Source organism: Siniperca chuatsi, linkage group LG23 (assembly GCF_020085105.1).
Source record: "Siniperca chuatsi isolate FFG_IHB_CAS linkage group LG23, ASM2008510v1, whole genome shotgun sequence".
In the NCBI taxonomy this organism is placed as follows: Eukaryota; Metazoa; Chordata; class Actinopteri; order Centrarchiformes; family Sinipercidae; genus Siniperca; species Siniperca chuatsi.
The window spans coordinates 22,475,323-22,499,770 of record NC_058064.1 but is presented as its reverse complement, the minus strand read 5'-3'; the positions used below and the strand labels follow the sequence as shown (position 1 = coordinate 22,499,770).

The 24,448-nt window shown below is 40.0% G+C and overlaps 1 protein-coding gene across 3 annotated transcripts in view; it reads left to right on the top strand.

The window, feature by feature from the left end:
* Positions 1-1,343: 1,343 nt before the first annotated feature.
* arhgef39 (Rho guanine nucleotide exchange factor (GEF) 39) overlaps positions 1,344-24,448 on the top strand; it is a 98,824-nt gene continuing 75,719 nt past the window's right edge. For all 3 annotated transcript variants that reach the window (XM_044186453.1, XM_044186452.1, XM_044186451.1), the window contains exons 1-5: positions 1,344-1,499; positions 6,630-6,801; positions 8,742-8,836; positions 20,346-20,466; positions 23,114-23,232. In XM_044186453.1, coding sequence (XP_044042388.1) covers positions 6,652-6,801; positions 8,742-8,836; positions 20,346-20,466; positions 23,114-23,232 — 485 coding nt within the window. In that variant the 5' untranslated portion in view covers positions 1,344-1,499; positions 6,630-6,651. The remainder of the gene's footprint in view (positions 1,500-6,629; positions 6,802-8,741; positions 8,837-20,345; positions 20,467-23,113; positions 23,233-24,448) is intronic.

The following is a 24,448-nucleotide window of genomic DNA, read 5'->3' as shown; positions in this document are numbered from 1 at the left end:
TTCCAAGATCCTCTGACATAGTTTATTGGTTGTAACTCGATGTATGCTTAAAACTGAAGGGGACTGTGAGGTTGTGGATCCTAAACTTTGGAACTGTCTCCTTTAGGACTTGAGATCTATAGACACAGTGTGAAGTAGCTCAAGACCCATTTGTTTAGACTTGTCTTTGTGTTTTTCTTTTTTCTTTTATGGTGTTTTATGTCTGTATCTATGTTGGATGCTGTATTTCTTTTGTGAAGCACTTTGACATCTCTGCTCTTGAAAGGTGCTATATAAATAAAGTAACTTACTTACTTCCCCAGACGTGAATTCAATGAAGTTACCAGCAACTTCAAGATACAGTTTTATAACTGTATATGAGTGAATGTCGTTGTTAAATTCTATCCAAACAACTGAGATACCATAGGATATCCAGTACTACATGTGCACTGTGGAGTTGTTGGTTTTCCAGCTGTCCCCCTTCTGACTTGCGTCCTGTCTTGCAGCACTAGATGTCAGTGTTCTCGCTGCTCTGTGAAGCTGCAGGCAACATGAACTAAGGCCTGGGATATGCTCCAGAAAAATGCATGTTGTGTTTTTAATTGAAAGTCCTCAGCCCTTCATGCTATAGCCCCCTGCATCATTCCCTGATTACTAAGGACATCACTTTTATCTCATAATGAGCTAAAAACTGCTGAGCTGCGCTTTCTTCTGAGCCACTCTCATATCAGCCAGTGCACCATCTCTCACCACTTGTTTCCAGTTCAGTTGTATCTTTAAGTAAAAAGATATAACTTTACACATCAACAGTAAAATCCGTTGAAATTTGAGAATGAGTTAGAGAAGGTTACAAAAGAAAAAGAAAAACAGAAAAAAACAAAACTACCAAAAATTCACCCAACCATTTTAATCTCAAGTATACAAAAGCCATGTATTCCTTATAGGCTACATATAGGAGCGTCAGTAAAAAGCACAGCTGGATTACCACTACCAACTACCAACTCCAGGGTAAATTTGATGTAAAATCTTAAATGATTCTGTAATTTATTTATGTTGAACATATCAAGTCTTTTCCCACTGAATACAGATCCTTTGCTACCATTGAGCACGCTGAGGTAATGTTCTCGGTAATATTTATTTTTGGGATGAGAGGAGTTTTTGTATTCAGTTCTACACATACCACACCACACGTGGGGGTTTTAGGGTTAGGGTTATTCTAAAATTTTTAGACTAAATGTCTTTACATTTTACTGGAAAGAAAAAAAGTAAATTCTGATGTGTTTGTTACTGTATGATTTATTCCAAATATCAATATCTGTAATGAATGTAAGCATGTTAAATAAAAATGAAGTTCAGACTGTAGTTAGTACAGTATCAGTCCAGCTGTGTGCACAGTCACAGAATGGGAGGTCTTTCCTGTTGTTGTCTCGGTGTGGAGCAGCAAATCAGCGTGCGCATCAACATCGCAGCCCGGAAGAAGGAAGCTCAACCCGAAAAGAGCGCCTTGATTAAAAGTGAAGGTAAGACCCTTATTACTTCAACATACGGATTATAAGCGACGTAAAGACCTTTTATGTTAATACAGCAGCGTTACTGTAACAAATAACGTTAGTTTGTTGAATTTTTTACAGACGTTCCTCATATCGTAGCCTATAGTGACAGATTCAAGCGATACTATCCTTTCGACAAAAAGGATACTTATCGCTTTTATGTAACATCGACGTTGCATAAAAGTTTACACAAGTTTGGTATCTATTTATGTAATGTTTCACAGTGTCGCAGCTGTAATATGCAGATGCGGGCCATGTTTACTGAGTTAGACTAATAGAAGGAAAATGTCAGTAAACTAAAACTAAGTTATCTAGTCCTGTTTGTGTCAGTCTCACTCGGCGTTTCAGAGTATTTTATAACTTGGGATTCACCGAAAGTAATGTCATGATCATTGTTAATACCAGTGTACACAAGGTAACAGAATACCTTAATTATAAAACTTGATAAGCCCTTCAACATCCCACCTGAATGTCAAAGTGAAATGTAAATGTAATCAGGGATAGAAAGAATACATGAATATTATACTCAAGTAAAAGTACTGTTACTTGAAATACATTTTACTCAAAAAAAGTAAAAGTATGGTGTAAAAATGTAGGCCTACTTAGATAAAAGTAAAAAGCAGGTCGGTTAAAGGGGGTTTATGATGATATATAATTGGCCTAGCCTACTACTGTTAAATTAAAGAACACCTTTAGGCCACTTTGCAGCCTGTGCATGCAACTGATTTTCAGTAATAAATTAACAACTGCCTTCTTCAGTGTAGCCTTACTGGAATCAACAAGAAAAGAGGGCAAAACTCAGACTATTGAATTAAAATGACCGACAATAATTAAAAGTTCTATGTGGCAATGTGTGGGTGCAACAAGCATTATTAAGCCACATAAATTAAATAGCCTGACACCTCTTATGATATTAACAGCAGAATAAAATATCACGGCAGGCAACACAGAGATGTATAAACAATATAATCTCCACAGAGGCTGCAGCCACAAACACACATATTAAAGCAAAGAAGAGACTGCACAGTTTTTACACACTGCATAGTTCACACACACAATGCTATGTTGCTAGGGAACACAGTGGTTGCTGACACTCTCATCTAGAAAGTGAGTTACAATTATCAGTGAGTTCGTTATACTCACCTGTCTGAACGTTATTCTGTGAGCCTTGTGCACTGCAAAGTCCTCCACAAGCTGCTCTAGGTTCAACTTCTCTGCTTGATCGTTATCAAAGAGTAATATAACCAGTCCACTCAGCCACTTTGTGGCCTCCTCAACATTTTTAAAGATTTTGAGCTGAAAGACTCTGTAGTCAACAGACAGAAATTGTCAACAGCAGAAAGGTCTTGCACACCTTACTGAAGCTAGAAGTTCCTCAGCAGACACAGAAGTCATCTGGAGGATCCACCATGAGCATTTTAGCATTTCAGCCTACACCTACTGCACAGGTCACGCAAAATTGTGGGTGTGTTTGATCTTGGTCATTTAGAGTATTTGCAACCTTTTTGAACTATGCCAAGGTACAATAATACTAACCATAACCCTTAATGATATCATCCTTAATTTTATTGCATTGTTGCACATTTTTGTACTGTTCATTAACTGCTAGCCTGGCCCAGGTGTGACCCCCCCCTCCCGACACTCGGCTAGTGACCGGACACAATCAACATGTATGTTTTCCAGAGTGTCAGCTGAGAGCTGACTGGCACCTCTCTGGACATAGAGCTCTGCCCTCCTGCGGCAGCAGACATACCAGCAACTAATTCTCCTCTGCTGCAGCAGCTGATTTGGCGACGCTTTTCTGCTCCATTCTCACACTGTTTATCAGGACTTTTTCATGTGACTTTTGTTTTGACTCTGTAACGGATGCGACTTGAAATGTAGCAAAGTACAATACTACTAAAAAGTGCTTAAGTAACACTAAACTTACAGATACAGACAAAAAACACAACTTTGTTACAGAGTAATAGAGAGTAAATATAATTTGTGGATGTAGAATAACTTTGAAGGGAAAAACAAATGCATTTGATCCCTAGTTGCCCAAATATTGCCTTAAATGTTTCTTATACTTTTCTAGCTTGCATTAATTATTAAGGAGTTCAACCCCTGACTGAGACAAGCTGTTTTTACCAATATTTGTCTTGTGGTTAAAATTCTGTCAGACCTATCAATCAATTTGGGAGTGATAACAAGTTCTAAGTCTGTGAATTTTGAATTTTGGTTGTAGGGGACATTACATTTGGATCATGGATTTTGCCGTTAAATAGGCTTATATTACAAATTACTTAATCAGTTTCTAAATATATACGAATCAAATAGGTTCTGAAGTTGCTAACTCAATAGTTGACAAAATAATCTCACCATAAGGTCCATTTTGTAGCTGCTCTGGAGCTTTCAGTCATATCAAACTCAAATTTCAATTTTGAACACTTGAAGTTTTAGTTTTAATAGTTATTAACATGGTTTAGGAATATGGAGAGAAGCAATCATGTTTTCATCTAAATGTTAGCTGATACGTCCAGTTACTACATATCTGATGGAATTAATCATTTAGTAGATGGTTCAACACTCAGATCTTGTCATGGAAACCAAGTTTGCAAGATGCGTTCTAGTTGTATCAGCAACACTGCATGTTGATGGCAAAATGACACTATATGAGTCTACTATACATGTGTCACAGTAACCTTTGTTTAATATGGGAGTAAGCCTGGCATCTTAAGCAGGTTTCATGAATGAGTATGAGCATGCCTATCCCATCTAACCCAGCTATAATGTTTACTCAGGTTGAACAAAAGCCAGTTAGTTGAGTTTAGGTGCACACAGAGGCAGTGGGGTTTTCAGCTTGGGACACTGTATGATTAATTGCAGAGATGTATTGTTGGATGGTACTCTAGTTCAGGTCATCATCCAGTCACAGTGAGGCTCACCATGTAAGTGTCTTCCTGTGGGAGAGGTATACCATGGTTAGCATTGATCAAGCCCTCTTGTTTCTCGTCAACGCAGGTCTCCTCAGGGATAGTACAGGGGTTACTTGCTGCTCTCTGCCTAGTCCTCACTCTGCTAATACAAAGTAGATGACACTAGTGAGGGATTGCAGGGAGGACACTGCTTCTCCATGGCTGTAGGCCAGCTGGAGGAGGGTTTGATGATTACCACAGCTGGTTAAGGGACAGACCAGCGTTTGAGCAATTGCCATTATTAAATTTGGAAGTAGTAGATAGTGACCAGTAACTAACATTGTGTGTGACTGCATCTGGTGATTACTGTCAACAAAGATAAATGTTCATCAAACTTTACCAGATCTTCAAATTGCTATCCAACAGTCCCACCTAAAGTATTCAATAATTTAGCAAATCGTCACATTTGAGAAGCTGTAACCAGCTGGTTTTTAGAGGAAATCTGTACCTTTCCAAGTAGGTTTTCACATACAAGGAATGTGCCTTGGTATTATGGTGCATGACAATAAACATAGTAAGAGAAAATAACAAATACTACAAAATAATCATAACTATAAAATAGAATAAATAAAAATCTGAAAAATATATCATAAATATGTAAAATATGCAAAATATTGACCAAGGAATGTGCAGATATTCACAGTATGAAGTATAAAGAATATATGCAATGTGAAAAGATAATAATCCAAGAAATGTGCATTGTAATGCATTGAGTCAGATGTACAGACTTTACGTTAATGTAATGTGTAGCCCAGTGTCCACATGGAGCGGGATAAGAGTCAGTGTCAGTGGGGGTCCCGGGCCTTGTTGTTGAAGCCAGCTACAGTTGGGAAGAAACTGTTTTTGTGACGTGAGGTTTTGGTCTTGATGGACTGCAGCCTCTTGCCAGAGGGGAGGGTTTCAAAAAGTTTGTGTCCAGGGTGGGAGGGGTCGGCTGTGAAAAAAAATGTTCAGGCGTTGCGTCCAAGTCTTATAATGTAGGGAAACCCTGCTGTTTATTCTAGCATCATGTTGGCTAAAATGTTGGTGACATTCTTATCCAAATAAACACGCATATTGTGCGATATATGGACATGGCCTCAATAATTTTTGCTGACCTCGATAAATCAAAAAAGTAATTATCGTGACAGGCCTACTAGGGTTGGGTACCGACCAAATTACATCAGTACTACCGAGTACCGATTCATGTCAATTCATTCAATCAGCGGCACTTGAGAGCGTATCTGGGTGAGAGAGTAAAGTATAGAAAGAAAGAGAGAGAGAGCGAGACTACGGCTCTTCTTTACGGCAATATTGCGGGATCTCTATGTAAAAAGGGCTACAGAGTCAGGGCAATGACGAGTTGAAAGTGGTCGCAAGTGTGGTAACACTTCAAAATTTGAGGCAGAAAACACTCACTGTATAAGCTGGCCACGGCAACACGTCTAACCCGAGGAAACACCTGGTCAAACGCAAAGTATATCTAAAAGCTGAAGCGTATAGCCTATCGTGTTTCACAGTCTGAAAGCCAAGTCCCCCGCAGCAGCCGCAGCTAACACTCCTGCACCCAGCAGAAAGAAGTTAACTTACCCTCCATGGATGACTAAACTTTAAGTGAGGCAGTGAGGTAAAATGTTCTAAATGAATAACAATGTAGAAATTGAGAAGTTTGGACTTGTTTTTTTGCAACTGAAATAAATTTTTGTTATTACAGAGAGAGTAAAGTCCCGAAAAAAGGTACCGTTGGCTACTGGTAGTAGCCAATGGTACCCTAAGGCCTACATGTAGTGTATATCCAAAAGACTTTGGTTAACTTTATTGTGTAATATTAATATATTAATACAGACAAAGATATAGGCTACTAATTTACATGACAACTTTACAACTGTAAATATCACATGACTGGTTGTGTTGCTTTGTTGGAAAGTTTTTCTGTGCCAGAGTCTCATGCTGAACTCTTCTTAATGTGCAGTTTTTAGATGAAATCTCTACCTTTTTGACTAACGCCTTAAATCCTTACTTGTTGTTGTCACTCTGTTAGTCATACGAATGCTGAAAAAACACCAAGTATACAACCATTTGTGTGTGGCATCATGTTCGGTTTATCATTAGTGCAATGCCTGTCTGTAAACCTGGCCTGGTCTGATTGCTTGTGTCTCTGCAGTGTCCTCCTCGTCACTGTGACCATGAGTTTCTCCCCTGGTCCGTCCGGTCCCCTTGGGTGCACCAGTATCCAGGAGCAGAGGGACCGCTGGGAGAGAAAACGCAGCCGAACAGCCAGAGAGTTGGTGCAGACAGAACAACGTTACTGCCAACAGCTGGAGCTGGTCACCACTGTATGTATCAGTGGTGCACAAACATACATTGGTTGTCTAATAAAGTTTATAAATTCAATTGAATTGCCTGCCAACCGCCATTAAACTAAACAAAGAATATCTGAATTGCCTCAAGCCCTCGCTCACTTCTCATTTGGTCAATTGGTTGCTTGCTAGGATGGCTGAACATACAAAGCGGTCTAAGGCTTTGCTACATTTCAGTAAAGCCAAAGATAAGGAGGAAGCGAAATGCTATTTTTGTTCTAAATTAATTTCTTGTAAGGGGGAAACACAACGTCAATGCTAAAGCACCTCAACATTGCGCATCAGTTAAAGCCAAAATGCAGTAACAGTTACCTTCGATTGTCTTCAAGTCAGAACACAGCCAACTCCGGCTGCCGTTCCGGGACAGTCATCCTCCTCCACGCAAGGTATGCATGGTGCGCGCACCCCAACTAGCAAGTCCCGTTCGTTGACAGTAATAATCCAATTGATAATAATACAAAAATATGCAATCTCTTAAAGTGACAGTACAGACATTAATCAACACTTAAGTGTGAAAACGAAATACTTATTGAAACATAAACAAAACAGTTATATTCATATTTAGCACATTTTACCAAATTAAATGAGGTCACTTGCCTTCTGTCTGATAGAAGAACATTTGAAGGGCTTAGTAATGAGTTGTGTTTAATGATAGGCCAAAATGTGTTTAACGTTTGCCAACTTCATTCATTTAGATCATGGTCAGCTCAAGCTCACCCCACCTATTCTTTTGATAACATAATTGATCAGTTGTGTGGTACGTTTGTTTTTGGGTCATAAATCAGAACAGCTTGTTACAATGTCAGGACAAAAGGAAACCTTCAGAGTTTTTACAAGGTGGGTAAAGTAGAGGCTAAATCAGTCACGGTCCGATGCTATGTGTGAGAAAAAAGTCACAGATGCACAACAGTAGACTGAAGATAGTTTCATAATCACACACACATTTTACTCAACAGAGTCAATATGGAGTTGAAGTTAGTTTGAAGTTCGTATTGACCAATTGACTTGTATCAGTGGGCCCATTTTGTTTGCATCAAGGTTTGTGAGTTATTTGAAAGAACACTCACTGTCGACAGTTTTCACTGGAACTATTGTCTAGTGAAGAGATAGTTGATAGTTAAAAATTGTTGACAGTGAGGTCTATCTGCAGATTATCATATTACATTAACAGGAACACTGTTTTAGAAAGAGATGTTGCCTTAAAATTTTGAAATGTCATTTTTCAATTCTGTGATCCACCTCCATTTTATTGGGGAAAATCTCCATACCAACCATTCTCAGAGGCAAAAGGTTGAACATACAGGCAATACTGTACAGTATGTTCCCCTGCTACAATAAAACAAGTGCACTCTGACTGTACAGTACATAATAACAGACTCAAGGTAGCATTCATGGTACTCGTCCTCTCTGTGGAGTGAACAGTTTTTTCCACCCACCGCTGCAGCCTCATTTCTACACAATTACTCACCCTCCACCCGTTCACTCCAATTAGGAGTAATTTTTAGGACTAATAGACATTCAGTTTGCTAATTCCATTTTCACTTCAAATGACTTGAGACCAACACAGCTGTTGCTTTATTGTGAGTGGTACAACAACATCCCTCTGTACTTGTGCTTCATATGAGCCATGCAGATTTACAATATCATATAATGTTCTGGGCTGTAGGGCAAAAAACGACCAACCTCTAAGTCCTTGTTGTGAAGAGTCTTAAATGTTTTGAGCAGTCTGTTGTTGGTATTACATTTGCTCTCTGTGTTAGAAGAGTAAATGAGATGTCAGCATTGAAAGCAACTCCTTATCAAAAATATTTCCAATCATCAAGGTATATCCAATCAGAGACAGCCCAGTTCTAGGTTAATACAAATGCTGAGAAATAATGTGGTGTTATCTCCCTCTGCTGTCTTGTTTCTCACAGTACTTTGAGGAGATCTTGAAGGCCAAAGGAACTCTGAGGCAGGACATTAGAGAAAGCATCTTCAGTCCAATTAAAGTCATTCATTCAGTAAACCAGTAAGTATCCTCTGAATAATTTAAAGGATATCTATGCATTGGAGATGTTGGTGAGAGACTGTGTAAAGGGATGAGGTTTGGAGTTTGTCTCTTGCGTAAGAATACAGTCTAGATAAACTCTTACCAAAGCATAGTCCTTATCTTCTCCATTAGCCGGAGGCAATGATATTGTGTTGCAGTGTAGATGTGTTCTCTTCCCTGGTGGATACATTACTGCATATCAGGTATAATTACTCCTGGTGATATCACAAGTGAAGAGCATTATTGCTACTATAGAAAATTAATGAATTCTTGTTGCCTACCTGATCTGCTGTTGAAGATCTCAGGGGGCAGGTTGGCCAATTGGAAGTCAAAGCTGAGAGAAGCTGATCTCACCACGTCTAGACGTCAGATTGATCTTGCTGTCAAGGTGGTGTAAAACTAAAATGTCCAAGTGCACTTGAAAGACTTCAAAAAGTTCGGTTACATAAATAAAAGGTTTGAAGTTAGTACATGTCTACATGCTAAGGCACTGGATTCAGCTATGGTATCCATAAATCAATAAAGTAGAAAAATAGAGCTCATGATGGGTTTTACAAAGCTGGTACCAAAACTGACATTTTTGTTTAAAAGTGGTAAAAGTTAAACTTTGATCATTTCTATGCTAAAGATAACGTCATCATCAAATCCTCACTGGAATTTAGTTTTTCACATTCAGGAAAGGCCTCTGAAGCATTTTACTAATCTTGGGGCTAAATGGGTGGATCAACACTAAATTATCTTTTTTGAGTTGTTAAATTATATATTGTAGTGAATACGTAGGGAAGCAGCAGCAGTTTAATTAACATTCTCCATCAAAATATGTAGTAAAATTATGTACTGTAACCGCAGCAGTTTCAAGAATTTTTCACCATTAACATGTAGTTTCTATCAGTCAAGTCACAAATTTGCTTTGTGAGGGACTTAACCTGAAATCAGGTAGCAAAAGGTAAAACAAGGAACAGATAAGTAAAGTGACTGAATGTAAGTTACAGAAAACAAAGGGAACAATCTTTATATGTGAAACATTTATTACTATCAATACTAACAACACACAAACAACTAGACACACAAACAAACGGATAAATGCAACCATGAGTAAAGATGCATACAGCGATGAATAATTAATAAATGAATGAATGACCAGTGTACCAGATAAAGCATGATGGTAAGATGTCTTAAGTTGTGGAAACACAGGAGACTGGATAAACCTTAATATTACATGTTAATGCATCGTTCAGCAGCTGAGAGAAGCTTTGGGAAGTATTTGTGAAATATTTTATGATTCCATATCATGATTATATCGAAGGGAGATTCTATTCCTGACCTAACGCTAAATTACCTTTTAGTAACCTATTAGCATATAACACAGGAAAATTAATGTTTTCACCTGGTGGTTCAGATAGCCAGGGGACAAGTTGCGCTAAAAAGAAGGAGGGAGGTGCAGTCGATTTTCTTATGTGTGGGCAGCTCTGCATGTTTGGATGCGCTGAGTCCCATGTGCAGTTCGAGCAGTGATTCCTCTCGTGGAGCTCCCAAGAGCTTGGGCTTCTTCGGCCATTGTTGGTCCTGTGGTGCGACTCGGCTTGAGTAGGTCTCTCTCAGAAGGCGGATCACGTCTTGCGCACCCACTTGGCTTGGTGTTCTGTAAAGTATTGAAGGGTCTTAGAGTGTGAACAAGAAGTTTCCTCTTGTCTTAAAGTCTTCTGTAAGAAGACACTTCACTCCCACCCCAGATCTATTCTGTCTTAATTACTTTCCTAAAGAATTATTGAAGTATTCATTACCAATTTAACTCTCCCATATTTAGAGCATGCCACTTTCAGTTGCTGAATGATACCAGGCATGAATAACAGGATATTATTCACTTATAAATGAATAACAGTGTTAATGTCATGGCAGTCATGTTGCTTCTGTTATTATGACAATACACACATACATATGTTCCTATATAGAGTATATGCATACATATACTTATAACAGCAAATGGGAAAGTAAAATCAATACAGGTCAGTGTTATGTCCATATTCTTCACAGGAATGTCTATTGTCTGTCTCAGAGGCATGCAGAAGAGGGAAAGAACAAACCCCTTAGCAGTCACACATGCACTCTGAGGTGAAGGAGAAGTGTGGCTGGTTCTGGTTAGTTCAGTTGCTGCATCAAAATCATCATGTTGAAATACAACTTCACATTCTGCCCATAACATTAATTAAACATGGTATATCAATTAATGTACATTTGACTCTGAATTGCAAAGTTGTTGTTTTTTCCCTTGTTCCCTGTATGGGTTATTGATGACGTTCTGATATCATCTTGAGGGTGGATTAGAGAGAGTCATAAATTGGCCCATTGTCACTTAACTCTTCTTTGATGTTGTGCCTGAGTTCTGGCAGATATTTGTTTAGGCTCCAAAGAAAGTGAAGACAGGAAGGGGGACAGGTGGAAGTTTTATGTTTGAGTTCTCACAGAGCTTGTCTATGACTAAACAAATGGTTTAGGAGAGGGCATCAATTCTCTGGGGAATATTTGAATTGTTCACCACCATCATCATCATATTTCCTACAATGTACATTACTTAATTATACTATCAATTGATTCTGATTCCAGTCTGCAGTGTTCATTGCAACAGCAGTTATTTGCCATAAAAAATCAGTAATTGTCTTCTAGACAAAAAGAAAACAATATCGGAAAATTGTTAGGCTTGTTGCATGCTTCTAGCGCCAGGCTTCACAAACATGTGCATGAACCCCCAAACCTCTGCAATTATGTAGTTGCAGCAGGTGTCGACAGTCAGCTTCTAAATTTGAGGAACCCATCAGATTTGCATTTTACTGTCTGAACACAGTCTAATGGACAAAACATATACAGTTCATTATCAGACTGCACAGCTTGACATACTGTGGTTGGGATACCTTTGATTGGGAATTCCATTTCCAGACTAAATAATGAGTGGTGTGGGTTCCCTCAGGCCCTCAACCTCTGCAGACTGACTGGCTTTTTTGTTAAGAGTGCTACAATGAAGATTGAATTATGAATTACACAGTCTGATGTATTGGATAAATGGTTCCGCATTTCCCATACATCTTCATTATGAGCCTCTTATTGAATCAGTGGTTGAAACATAATGGCAAGCAATCCATTTAAAAAATGGTCCATGGAGAGTGTGTTAGTACTAGACTGATTTACCACTGCCAAGTGATTGATTATAGATTTTCCCATATTCCTTTCACTTTTTTTCATTCTGGCATTTGGTATACATTGGATATCTGTGTGACAGATAGCTCTCATAGATGGACATGTAGGTAGGTGACTTTCTCATCTATCTCTCACACGTGAAACATCAAGTATTATATACTGTCAGTCTGAAAGCATTAAACAGACTCACTTTAACCAAGGGATATATAAAAGGCTTGCTCCTGCTTCTGTCAGGAATTGTGTTGCTTTGTGCTAAACTAGGCCAAAAATATCTGGGGCATTTCTGATGGTTGGTTATACTACCCTTTAGTGTAAATGGATTATATAACGAGCAGTGTTGGGTAATAACATTACTTAGTAACGTGTTACAGTAATGTGATGACTTTTTTCAGTAACGAGTAGTGTAAGTGATTACAATTTAAAATTCAGTAATTGCATTCCAGTTACTAATCCCAGTAATGCTCTGTTACTTTGACATTTTGAGGGTTGGCTTGTTCACTGTCTGGGAGTTTAATAAAAGGTTGATATCAGTTTGGTCACTGCACATTCAGTGGACAGACTGGTCCAAGATGTGTTAGCTTGGAGCAGGAGCTGGAGATGTGGTGAGGTGGTTAGCCACCACCAAAAGAGGAGAAATGCACCTCCCGCTAACTCCAAAGTTGTCTTATTTACATATTGTGTCTCCTTGGAGTGGTTTAAATGACCCAGCAATGAGAACAGGACTGATCAGAACTCCACATTATATTTTATTATTCAATTATCAAGCAGAAGATAGGCTAACTCATATAATTTTTCAAGCAAAAGTGATAGAACTACTACTTTTTGGAGGCCACACACCAGGGTTGCTTTTATACTAGGGATGCCCAGATCGATTGGCCACAGATCGTTATCAGCCTTTTATTCAGTAAAAAATATGCGGTTGGGTGATTGGGATCAATACTTTTATGTATGCGATTATAATCTAATACACGTCTTTTTGTCAAATTCAGCAAATATCTCCTCACGGTACACTAGCTGTCTGTTCAGTGTGTGCGCTGAAAAAAAGCTGGTGTTTGTACACAGCCCTGGCTCTGTAAATGGGAAATAAACAAAGTGACTCAGACTGGGCCACACAACACTATTCCAGCCATGATTTGTGTGTCAGGTACCGTTAAATGACTTGCCCGCAGACATTGAGCTTACTTTCTAGTTTGCCAAGATATGCTGTTATGATGTTAGCTGTAGTAGCAGGAGAGTATCGCTGTCTGGAGCTGGTTTGCTGTCTAGGAAACAGTCTCGTCCTCTCTGGCTGTTAGCTTCACTGCAGCAACTGTGGAGACAGTTTGCTAATCGACAACCTAGCTAAGCTAACCCACAACCTAGCTAACGTAAGTTATATTACTTGCTGTGTCGTTGTTCGCTCTATATCATGGTATTTGTCATGGTATTGGATTTCTCCAGAATCGCATACCCCACCTTTAAATAAAAGACACAAGGACACATTTCCTGGGGCGGCTGTGGCTTAGAGGTAGAGCGGGTTGGAAGATCGGCGGTTCGATCTCCGGCAGAAGAAACCCCGCAGCAGGCCCATGGTGACAGCGCAGCATGTTCAGAGATGAATATCTACCTCTGCCATCTCTTGGAGTGCACAGCCACTGGTGTACTGGAAAATCAAAAGGGATTGCTTTCCTGCTTTCGCCATAGTAGCAAGAGCTTACCTCTCTGCACCCTGCCAACGATGCTTAACAAACCATAGGCATTTAACCTAGCTTTAAAGCAAATGCACTTTTAATTTGGCCTGCGTGCTATTTTTTATTTTCAGGTCTTTCAGACCATGTTTGTTTTAGAAGCCACACTAGGCTACTTTAATTTACATCCTGAACAGCAGGCCTAATGTTATTTATTATGTTAGGCTATTTACAATAATGCAACCACAAGCCATGTTCCCAGGAATGTTGCCTTTTATTTGTTAGGCTATTTGAATACAGCCTTTATCTGACTTGAATTCATATTTCTTTAGTTTGCAAAAATGCAACTGAGCCAGTGTTCTGAGACATTTTACCTTTTATTTGTTAGACTATTTGAATACACCGTTTAGCCTATTAAATAGGCTAATCATTTTTTTCAGCCTGTTAATTAATCACACTACAAAGTAGTCAAACTGACCTATAATACTGCTATACCAGCTGCTATAACAAAACATACATCGTTATTGGCCGATATGACTCAGACTATCGGGCAATCGGTATCGGCGGCAAAAAAAGTGATCGGCACATGCCTATCTTATACCGGTAGAATAACACCTTCTATCAGCTGCGTGCTGTTACAAATTTTAAGGTGCAAGCAGATTTTTTTTTAATTAATAAAACAAATCACTAAAGACAGAACACTAAGAAATGTTAAGGATGTCAATGAGAAACATGGAAATATGGAAAGCTGAACAAGCAGGTCACAATGTGATGGAGCTCAAATTTAATTCCAGCTGGATGGTGAATGTTGTGTGGATCTGAAGAATCCCAGACTTGCTTGGGAATCTACCTAGGTTCATCAGAGAAACACTGAGAGAAATATCGTCATAAGATGATTTTTGCAGCTGGGCACTGATTCCTAAGATGAGTTGGGGATCCTCACAAAGCAGCACTTCAACCACTTTGATAGCAGAAACCTTCGGTGAGAGCTGTGCTTGTCAGCCCTGCACAGCCTAATGGTTCACTGCTAGCAATACAAGTGTGTCAGTGTTTGCAGAGTGGCGGTATATTCATCGATGTTTCTGTCTTTATTTACTTATCTCCAGAGTGCAGTGAGAATTATAGTAATGAATTCTGCCTTCTATAAGCTTTGTTGAGTTACATAAGAAAAGGAAACCTGAATATATTGATATGCCATGCCATTCAATCTGCTTCTGAGTATTTATAGAGAACAGAGAGCAGGCAGCAGAAGGAGCAACCCAATTATCCCCAGCTGCTAACATGGCAAACAGGAATCAGCAACTTGAAAGAGCAGTCAGTGGATCCAGTAAAGAACATACAATTGGCATGGATTTGAAAGGTGGACAATGGGGGTCATAATGAAAAGAGGTGCATAATGAGAGGTAGGTCACAGACTGTCATTGAGGTCATTGAGAGCAACAAAATGCTGCTTTACTGCTTTGTTTTCTTATCAGTGATTTGTGGTTATGTATTATTTAATAAGTAGTCATTTATCTTTAGCAGATGCTCACACTGTCGTAACAATTAGTATTCCTCTGTTCAACCCTTCCCCAAATGACGGCGCCTCGCCTGAATTGTTTGGACGAGGTTGTATCTGCCCCAGATGTCGCAACTGCTTGGAATTAATGTGGATTAACGTGACACACACGGAATGCTAATGTTGTCTCCATCCTGCTGCTGATGGCCAGGCAATTTAATTGCTGTGAAAAAAGTATACAAATGTAATCCATAATTTCATATTTATCATAATAGCCTCTGGCAGTGAGAAGGGAAGAAAACGGAAACAGTTTTTCCTGCCCTTTGCCCTCGTTAGAACTCTCGACTGCTCCTGCATCTCCTGATTATGAACAGAGGCTACCTTGGCACACAACTTCATTAAAATCTATTTAAATCAACTTCAACAGCAAAGTACTCCTTCTTACAGCATGTACGAACAGAAGTCTCGGGGAACATCATTAGAGAGTAGGATTGTGTGTGTGTGTGTGTGTGTGTGTGTGTGTGTGTGTGCATGCGTGTGTGGTACTTCCTCTAAGTTTGGATAACAAGCTTCTTCACAAGTGTCAACACCCCCAGTCAATTGCATCCGTGTTACTGTAATGTGCCTGACAGGCTGAATGACTGCTTTGACTCGGCCTTGATCCAGTTGTTTTGTTCCTGAGTTCAGCGGGTGTGTTGTCACTACAAAGTGGCACTGGGTGCCCTGAAGGTAGACCCACCGTCTGGGTCCCAGTGAATACGTCACCCACAGGGAGAGGCCTTCAAATGACGCTACAGAGCCTCGCCTGTTAAACCTCCTATTAACGGGGAAGCAATGCTTTGAACTTTGCTCAAGCTCCGCACGTCTCTCTAAACATGTGTGCCTTTGCTGAAAATTATGCTTCAGATGTGATCTTGCCTTATTTGAGCTCCTTCTTTCCACTGATGCAGAGCAGCAGTGCATTCTCAGGCAGTAATGTGCGTTAACTCAAAGTCCAATACAGTTTGACTGGAGGCTAAATGCTCACTGGGGGACACTTTGAAATGAATGTGTCAAACGTCTGTGTTGCACAAAAAATATGCCTCATATTGAAATTGTTACTTTCGTCATGTCCTGTGTTGGAGTTAAGGATATTGTTGTTAATCAGTAATGATGTCTACCTGCTTGTTTGCATGTCCTAAAAATTTGAGACAGCTATAGTGGCTTGGTCAGCGTGCTCTACAAATGCATGGTGTATTTGATTTAGGGCTGAAGGATTTGAGGGAAAAATCAAAGTACAATTTTCCTGACCAATATTGCGTTTGCAGTTTAGTTATTTGTTGTAAATTAAACTTCAGGAATGTGGTTGTGGTCTAAATAGTTTTAAAAAGATATATTTGGACCAAGCATAACCAGAAATGTGCTTATTCTATCTTGTGAAGGGCTCATTGCATGGGTGGAATATGGTCTCAAAAATGTAAAATGCAAGTCTCCTTCAAAAATGATCCAAGGCTCACTGTAGGGTTTGTGCACAATAAAATGCCTTTGTTTTACATGGCAATATGTATTTAAAATAACCAACGCATTGCGACTGACAGGTTCATTGTCAGTGGTAGCTTACACACCTATATTGTGTTACACTAATGAGTTGAGTTGGAGGATGGTTCTCTATCAATGTGCAAGCCTAGTGGTGAAAAACGAGGAAGTAATAGTACATCATCAATAGAAGGGAGAAGGAAGGATGAGGGAAGAGAAGGGAAGGGAAGGGGGATGGAAGGAAGGAAGGAAGTGAAGGAGAGAGAGAGGAGATGAGCGAAGGGGTAAACCTAAATGTTAGATATATAGATAGATATAAAGTGGCTACCGAGTCAAGGTGGACCTAATTCAATTCAATTTTATTTATATAGCGCCAATTCATAACAGAAGTTATCTCATTGCACTTGTCCTATAGAGCAGGTCTAGACTGTACTCTAGACTGTAATATTATTTACAGAGGCCCAACAAATCCCACCATGAGAAAGCATTTCTTTATGTACACATGATAAATTCCTTCATATTTAACCTGGTCCACATGTTTCTGTTCATGACTACAAGCACGTATTGACTAAAAATCACCATAACCATCAACCACCAAAAGTTTTTCTCATCATTGAGGCCAGGGTATTTCCTTGCTTTCCTTTAGTACAATCTAAAAGGTCTCGTGTTGGAGTAGTCTTTTTAGGCGGTCACCTCCTCTAATGTCTTTTTCAACAACTTCATACACCATGACTTTCAGTGTTGCCATGTCCCGTTCCCACATAATATAATACCATACCCACGTCCTCAATCTACCAGATCCATGCAGTAACCGGAAGACCCCTCAGCCGAGCCCGTGTCCGAAGGGCCGCCGGCCCCGTCACCATCAGAGTTGGAGTGCTGCATGAGGAGCAACAACATCTGCTGGTTCTGGAGGGCTCGACCGTGGAGGTGATCTTAGGGCACCCCTGGCTCGAACAACACAACCCCATCATTTCCTGGACCACCGGTGAGGTGTTGCAGTAGGGTTGTTCCTGTTTCCCAGACTGTTTTCCTCGCTTGCCCTCACCATCTCCTCCTCGCCCAAAGAAACTTCCAGTCTTCACCACATCCGTCGAGAGTCCGCGAGAGAAACAGTCTCTGGATATTCCGACATGTTATGCCTCCTTCCGAGATGTATTCTGCCCTAAGAGAGCCGCCTGGTTGCCACCACACTGGCTATGGGACTGTGCCATCGACCTCATACCAGGTGAACCAGTGCCCCGTGGGAGAATATTCCCGAACAGAAAGCCATAGGGGAGTACATTGAGGAGGCCTTGGCCCAAGGATACATCAGACCCTCCACCTCTCCGGAAGCATCCAGTTTCTTCTTTGTGGCCAAAAAGGACGGAGGCTTGTGGCCTTAAGTGGATTACCGAGGACTCAACTGCATCACCGTTAAATTCTGTTACCCGCTTCCCCTCGTCCCTGCAGCGTTGGAAGAGCTACGTGGTGCCACTGTCTACACCAAGCTGGACCTTTGCAGTGCGTATAACCTCATCCGGATACGTGAGGGGAACGAGTGGATAACTGCCTTCGTGACACCCACTGGCCACTATGAATATTTGGTGATGCCGTACAGCCTGGCAAACACCCCCTCCGTATTCCAGGATTTCATTCATGAGGTGCTCCAGGAGTTTCTCCACAAGTCCGTGATAGTCTACATCAACGACATCCTGATATACTCCCAGAGCCTGGCCGAACATTGCCATCACGTTGCGGAGGTCCTGGAACGCCTGAGGGACTTTCAACTCTTCCTTAAGGCAGAAAAATGCATGTTTCATCAGCCCTCAGTGCAGTTCCTAGGCCCTAACATCAGTAGCAGTGGCATCCAGATGGACGAGGGGAAGGTAGACGCCATCCGGAACTACAGAGATTCCTGGGATTCGCTAACTTTTACCATCACTTCATCCAAGGTTATAGCACCATCGTCCAACCCCTAACCGACCAGCCCCACAACAAGCCCATGTCTCTGTCCTGGTCACCCATCGCTCATGAAGCTTTCACACTCCTCAAGAAAGCCTTCACCAATGCACCGCTCCTAGTCCATCTGGATCCAGAACAGCCATTCACGGTAGATGTGGACGCCTCTACCACAGGAGTAGGAGCGGTGCTTTCTCAACTACAGGGTACCCCAGCCAAACTCCACCCATCTTACTTCTCCCTGAAACTCAGCCCGGCGGAGAGAAATTATGACGGCAACCGCAAACTGCTTGCCATCAAGCTGGCCCTGGAGGAATGGAGGCATTGGTTGGAGGGTGCTAAACATCCATTCATGGTACTCACTGATCACAAAAACCTAGAGTACCTCCAAAACGCCAAACGGCTAAACCCCCGCCAGACCCACTGGGCACTCTTCTTCACTCAAAATAGAGTGCCCAGACACCATCTGTGTCTCCATCTTGGTGTCTCCGGCCTACTCTGTCCGTAACAGTAAAATAAAAGCATTTTAATTTTGCACAAACCCTACAGTGTGTCTTGGATCATTTTTGAAAGAGAATTGCATTTTACATTTTTGAGACCATATTCCACCCATGCAATGAGCCCTTCAGAAGATGGAATAAGCACACTACACCTGAAGTATCCAAAGAGCATCTGTATGTGATCACCACAAAGACCTATGAGCGCTTCTATTCAGTTGTCTTCACATAACTAGAAATGTATCTTGTTTCTACATGAATAGAATCAGATGAAATAATAATCTTGCTTGTTGTGAAGGCAACTTCTAAGTAAACTTGGCACACGTACCACCTCTGCTAACTAATTTCCTGGGGGAAACCCTTAATTCAGCCCACATTTTTAAGATATTAAAATAGTGGTATACTTAACTTTACTCATTAATATTCGAATATGATTATGACTGGTGGTGTCATATTTACTCCAAACAGATTCATAGTTTGCCCTTTGTGTTAATAATGACAAACTGCTGGTTTAGGTCCAGTGTGTTATGCTGTTTTCTGACAGAATTGAACTAAACTAAGTTACGCATGACAATGTTTGATATCTGACTAACGACCCCCTGTGATACAGCTGACAGTTCTACACTTTAACTGCCTAAGCTATTTTTATCAATGGCTTCTCAGATTGTTACCTGTCTAAAATTGATATCAGATATTCACCTAGATAAGGTTAGAGCAACCTCCACTAATGGTGGTATTTTTGAACAGCAAAAAGACAAAGCACATTGACTACTTTTTCAAACATAAAAATTTCACAGAGTGATGTGTTTCTTTGATGAAAACCATCTTTGACTGAGCCAAAAAGTGGCATGCAGAAAGCATATTAACCAGACAGCAGCTGAGAGTTTATTTTTTTGTTGTTTGGACAACTCACAGATTTAACGTTAATTAACTACTGCTGAGTTGCCGGTCTAAACCTTTTATCTCGTACAGCTTAACCCTTAACCCGTTAAGATAGTGAATTATGTACATTTATAGCTAAAATTTTAAATGTTAAATTTAAATATTTAAATACATTTAAGTAAAAATTTAAATATTTGAAAATTGCACTCTTTCAAATAATGATTTGATTTAAAATGGTCATTCGTTCAGCCCTGGAATGGTGTTTTTGATTATATCTAACCTGTTTTTTTTTGCAGATCTCTGCTGGTCCATCTGGAGAATGGCTACTTTGGCCGAGGCTTCGACCAGTTCTGTCCACATCTGCACCACTACAACACGTATGTGGACAACATCTATAATGCCAGCAAAATGCTAGGGGTATGAATACAGTATTTCCACTTGGTTATCACACCTCTGTGTCAGACTCTCCTGTTGCACTTAGTAGCATTTCACAAGCTGATTATTAAATTAGATGTGATTAGATTTTTAATAATCCCTGTGGGAATTTTCGCCAATGTATTCCTCAGTTATTGGACTGAATACACATTAACAAATGCATAAGTGATTATTGGATTCTTTGTTGCTAATCAATTCGACCGCTGTCAGCGATGCCAACACTGCCATGGCAACACTTACATGTCTTTATGCTAGCTAGGGTAACCGCGTCCTGACTCTCAGCTCCATACATACACACAGACATGAGATTGATATCTGATAGATTGATGTCTTTTTCATCTCAATCTCAAGAGAAGAAAGAAAATGAGCATTTTTCCCAAAATTCTAAAACTATTCCTTTCATTTTAAAACTACACCCACACAAATTGCAACACTTTCCAGAAATCACATCCTGATACAGTGGACCTATCTGATCAGACAATGATCTCAGTGCAGAGATACAGAATCTGTGCTCATGAGATGAGATTTGATTTGTTAAAATGTTACATCCTTTGTTTGTGGACTGGCTTGCTGGGAGCGACCAGCAGTGATGTCCTGTTGCTAGCTTTAATTCAAAGCTGCAAAGAAAATATTGTCTTAATTAAGAGTAAACATGTGTCTGCAGAACACTGACTAATTGCACTGATTATGGATCAAGCCCTACAAGTTTGCATTGATTCTCCTGCAGATAGACATCCCTTTATAATTGACTGAACAGGGAAGCGTGTTGTAGTGACAGGTGTGCTAGTTTACTCGGGTGACCAGTGATCAGTCTTCTGAACAGTAGAAACCCGCTCAGTGCCTTAATGAGAGTGACTTATGACCCACATCAGTCTGATTATGATCATGACATCAGTCTGATTACATTGACTAATTGCACTGATTATGGATCAAGCCCTGCAAGTTTGCATTGATTCTCCTGCAGATAGACATCCCTTTATAATTGACTGAACAGGGAAGCGTGTTGTAGTGACAGGTGTGGTAGTTTACTCGGGTGACCAGTGATCAGTCTTCTGAACAGTAGAAACCTGCTCAATGCCTTAATGAGAGTGACTTATGACCCACATCAGTCTGATTATGTTTTCAGATCATATTAAATATCAAACATTAGGTTGCAAAATGTAGTGAAGAGGCATTCTGAAAATATAGAAGGAATAACGCTGTCATGCAATATCATAGGAGTGTAATAATTCAGAATTATTGTTAATTGGCTTTCTTTTAAATTGTGTTGCAATGATATGATCTTATCTTGTAATTACAAACTTAATTACAAGCAAAATTACTTACTGAAGTTTTTGTTTTACATCCACAAAGAGATTAGTCCCATGTAATGTGTAACAGTGGAGCACAGATCATTGCAATGAACATTGGTTTGATTATTTTATATGTGGTTTTGCATGCTACTATTTTCAGCAGCAGATTAATCTACATGTGGTGCTCTAGTGAGTAAATCTGGCAGCAGGGCAGTGTATGCAGGATTGAGTCAAAATAAACTACAGCGTGTATTTTAGTGGTAATGAAGGAACATGTCACTAGGTGCAACGGTGTGGCTCATTGATGTGTTTTTAATAGTTTTTGGAAAACAATGGAGCTCCGTGGCACAGAGGAATAAGATACATCAGGCTTTGGATACACACACAATACTCATTAGTAGGATACATTCATTGTTGGTTTGGCTCTTCACGTGGGATTTATCCTTTAATACAAACTATATCAAATTTGATACGATTATTGATTTTGAGGTCAGAAACACTGTTAATAAAGTGCTCTAATTCTATATTATATTACTACTGACTGTTGTTGCTGTGAAATAGGGTAGAGGTCTCCCCGGGTCTATTTAAATACAGCAGCAATGTTTATTTTGTTGATTGACAGTAATGACAAGATAAGGCTTTTTGTCATCGAAATGTTGACACATACTCATGCTGACATGATGTGCAAATCCATATTTAATGACATCTACAGCCTCCCTCCCCAACCACCTCCTCATACCTTAGTTGGCAATCCAGCATAATGAGACAACAAGATGACTTTTGGGTTTGCCAGGCAGAGTACGCATCTAGTAGGTCATCACTGGTTCTGTCCACCATCAGTTCTACAAGCTACATGCAGATGCTATTAGCATAAAAACATAGATTGCTCACAGTGGATCCAGATGCTGAGCATAAGACACATGTACTAAGTCCATCAGCATGTTATGGCCCTGTTGATTAGCTGCTAGTCAGAGTCCTACTGTCATAAAACAACTGGTAGTACATGAAGTGTAGTCTAGAATAAGTACAGTATGTACAGTACATTTTCTTGTAGTATTTCCGCAGCCAAAGAAACACGGAGTATTCAGTGTAGGAACAGGGGAAATCTGTTATCTTGAGCCCTGTTTGGATGTGATTTCTCTCGGATAGGGAGGGTGATTTTAATATTGCATGTGCAAGAGATTTTGTTTCCAATATAATGCCAAAATACTGAACAGCCCAGGAAAAACCTTACTGCACATCAGAAAATGTCACTTTGCAAAGCACAAAGTTGTGTCTTATAAATGTGCCAGTATGGCTCTGAGAATAACTTGACAATGATTTATGTGTTGTCTTAGATCCATCTGAAGAAAAACAAGGCCTTCAGACGTTTTAAGAAACTACAGGAAGCCCGACCAGAGTTCAACAACCATAAGCTTGAGGACTTGCTTCAACTCCCCATTCAGCGGATTGATCAGTAAGATTTCTGCCTTCTGTTTACATGAAAAGGCTAGATCTTTTTCTCTGGGTGCATAAATCTAGTGTTACACCACAGGTTGGGTTGGTATGAGTTAAGTTCCCTGTGGAATACTGCCTTACGTTGATTAACAGTGGCATTGCTGTAGGCATTGAAGATCTGAAGATTTTATTGGGAAAGATATTCAAGTTGGTTTTCTTTATTTTTGGACTTTATAGTAGTAGTAGTAGTAGTCTTGTAAGCCCATGCGGGCTGGGCATAGTTGTAAATGGGCTATACTCGTATAGCGCCTTTCTAGTCTTTACACTACATGTCACATTCACCCCATTCACACACATTCATACACTGATGGCAGAGGCTTCCATGCAAGGTGCCAACTGCTCATCAGAAAGAAACTAATTATTCACACACACTCACACACTGATGGCACAACCTTCGGGAGCAATTAGGGCTTCAGTACTCTTTATATTATTTACAGAGACCCAACAAATCCCTGTTGCAATGCGAATGTACAATGTTGTGATTCATTTAACTACCAGAAAATGTTTCCAGCCCATCTTCAATCTTATGTATTTAACTGATGTTCGTTATATAAAATATTTTTTTTTTTTTTACTCACAGTTTAGAGAAAACACCAAACTGAGTGTTTGTGGAGATGGGTCACAGATTTCACGGTTGAGTTCTGTTTTTGCTGTTTTGTTGTTTTCCTTTCACCAGTCACCTGCTGCACTGCACAATGTGTAGTCTCTGTGACAGATGTAATTATTATTATTTGATTTAGCTGCCAGAAACTGTCAAAATCTGTTTTGTTAAGAACCAGTTTTTGTTTGGTTGTTTTGTAATTTCACGCGGTCTTGATTTTGCCTGTTAATTAGTGGAATAAGAGGAGAAATGGGCTGAAATGTGCTTTCCAATGCAGCATATATCATGACAGTGGTTTATCATGCATATGCTTGGTTGTATCTTAATTAGGCACTTCTCATTTTACCAGATATACAGTCGAGCACTCAAAATGTTACACCCACCCATCATGGAAGAGAGAAGTTGTCTCTGACATGAGCTGACCCTTCACCTTAACACCTGAGACACTTATATGACACTGTATATCTCATTTATGTTCACTTTCTGCTTTGCAACAAATCGTATATATATACACACACACACACACACACACACACACACACACACACACAAAAAAAAACTTCGTCCTTCACCC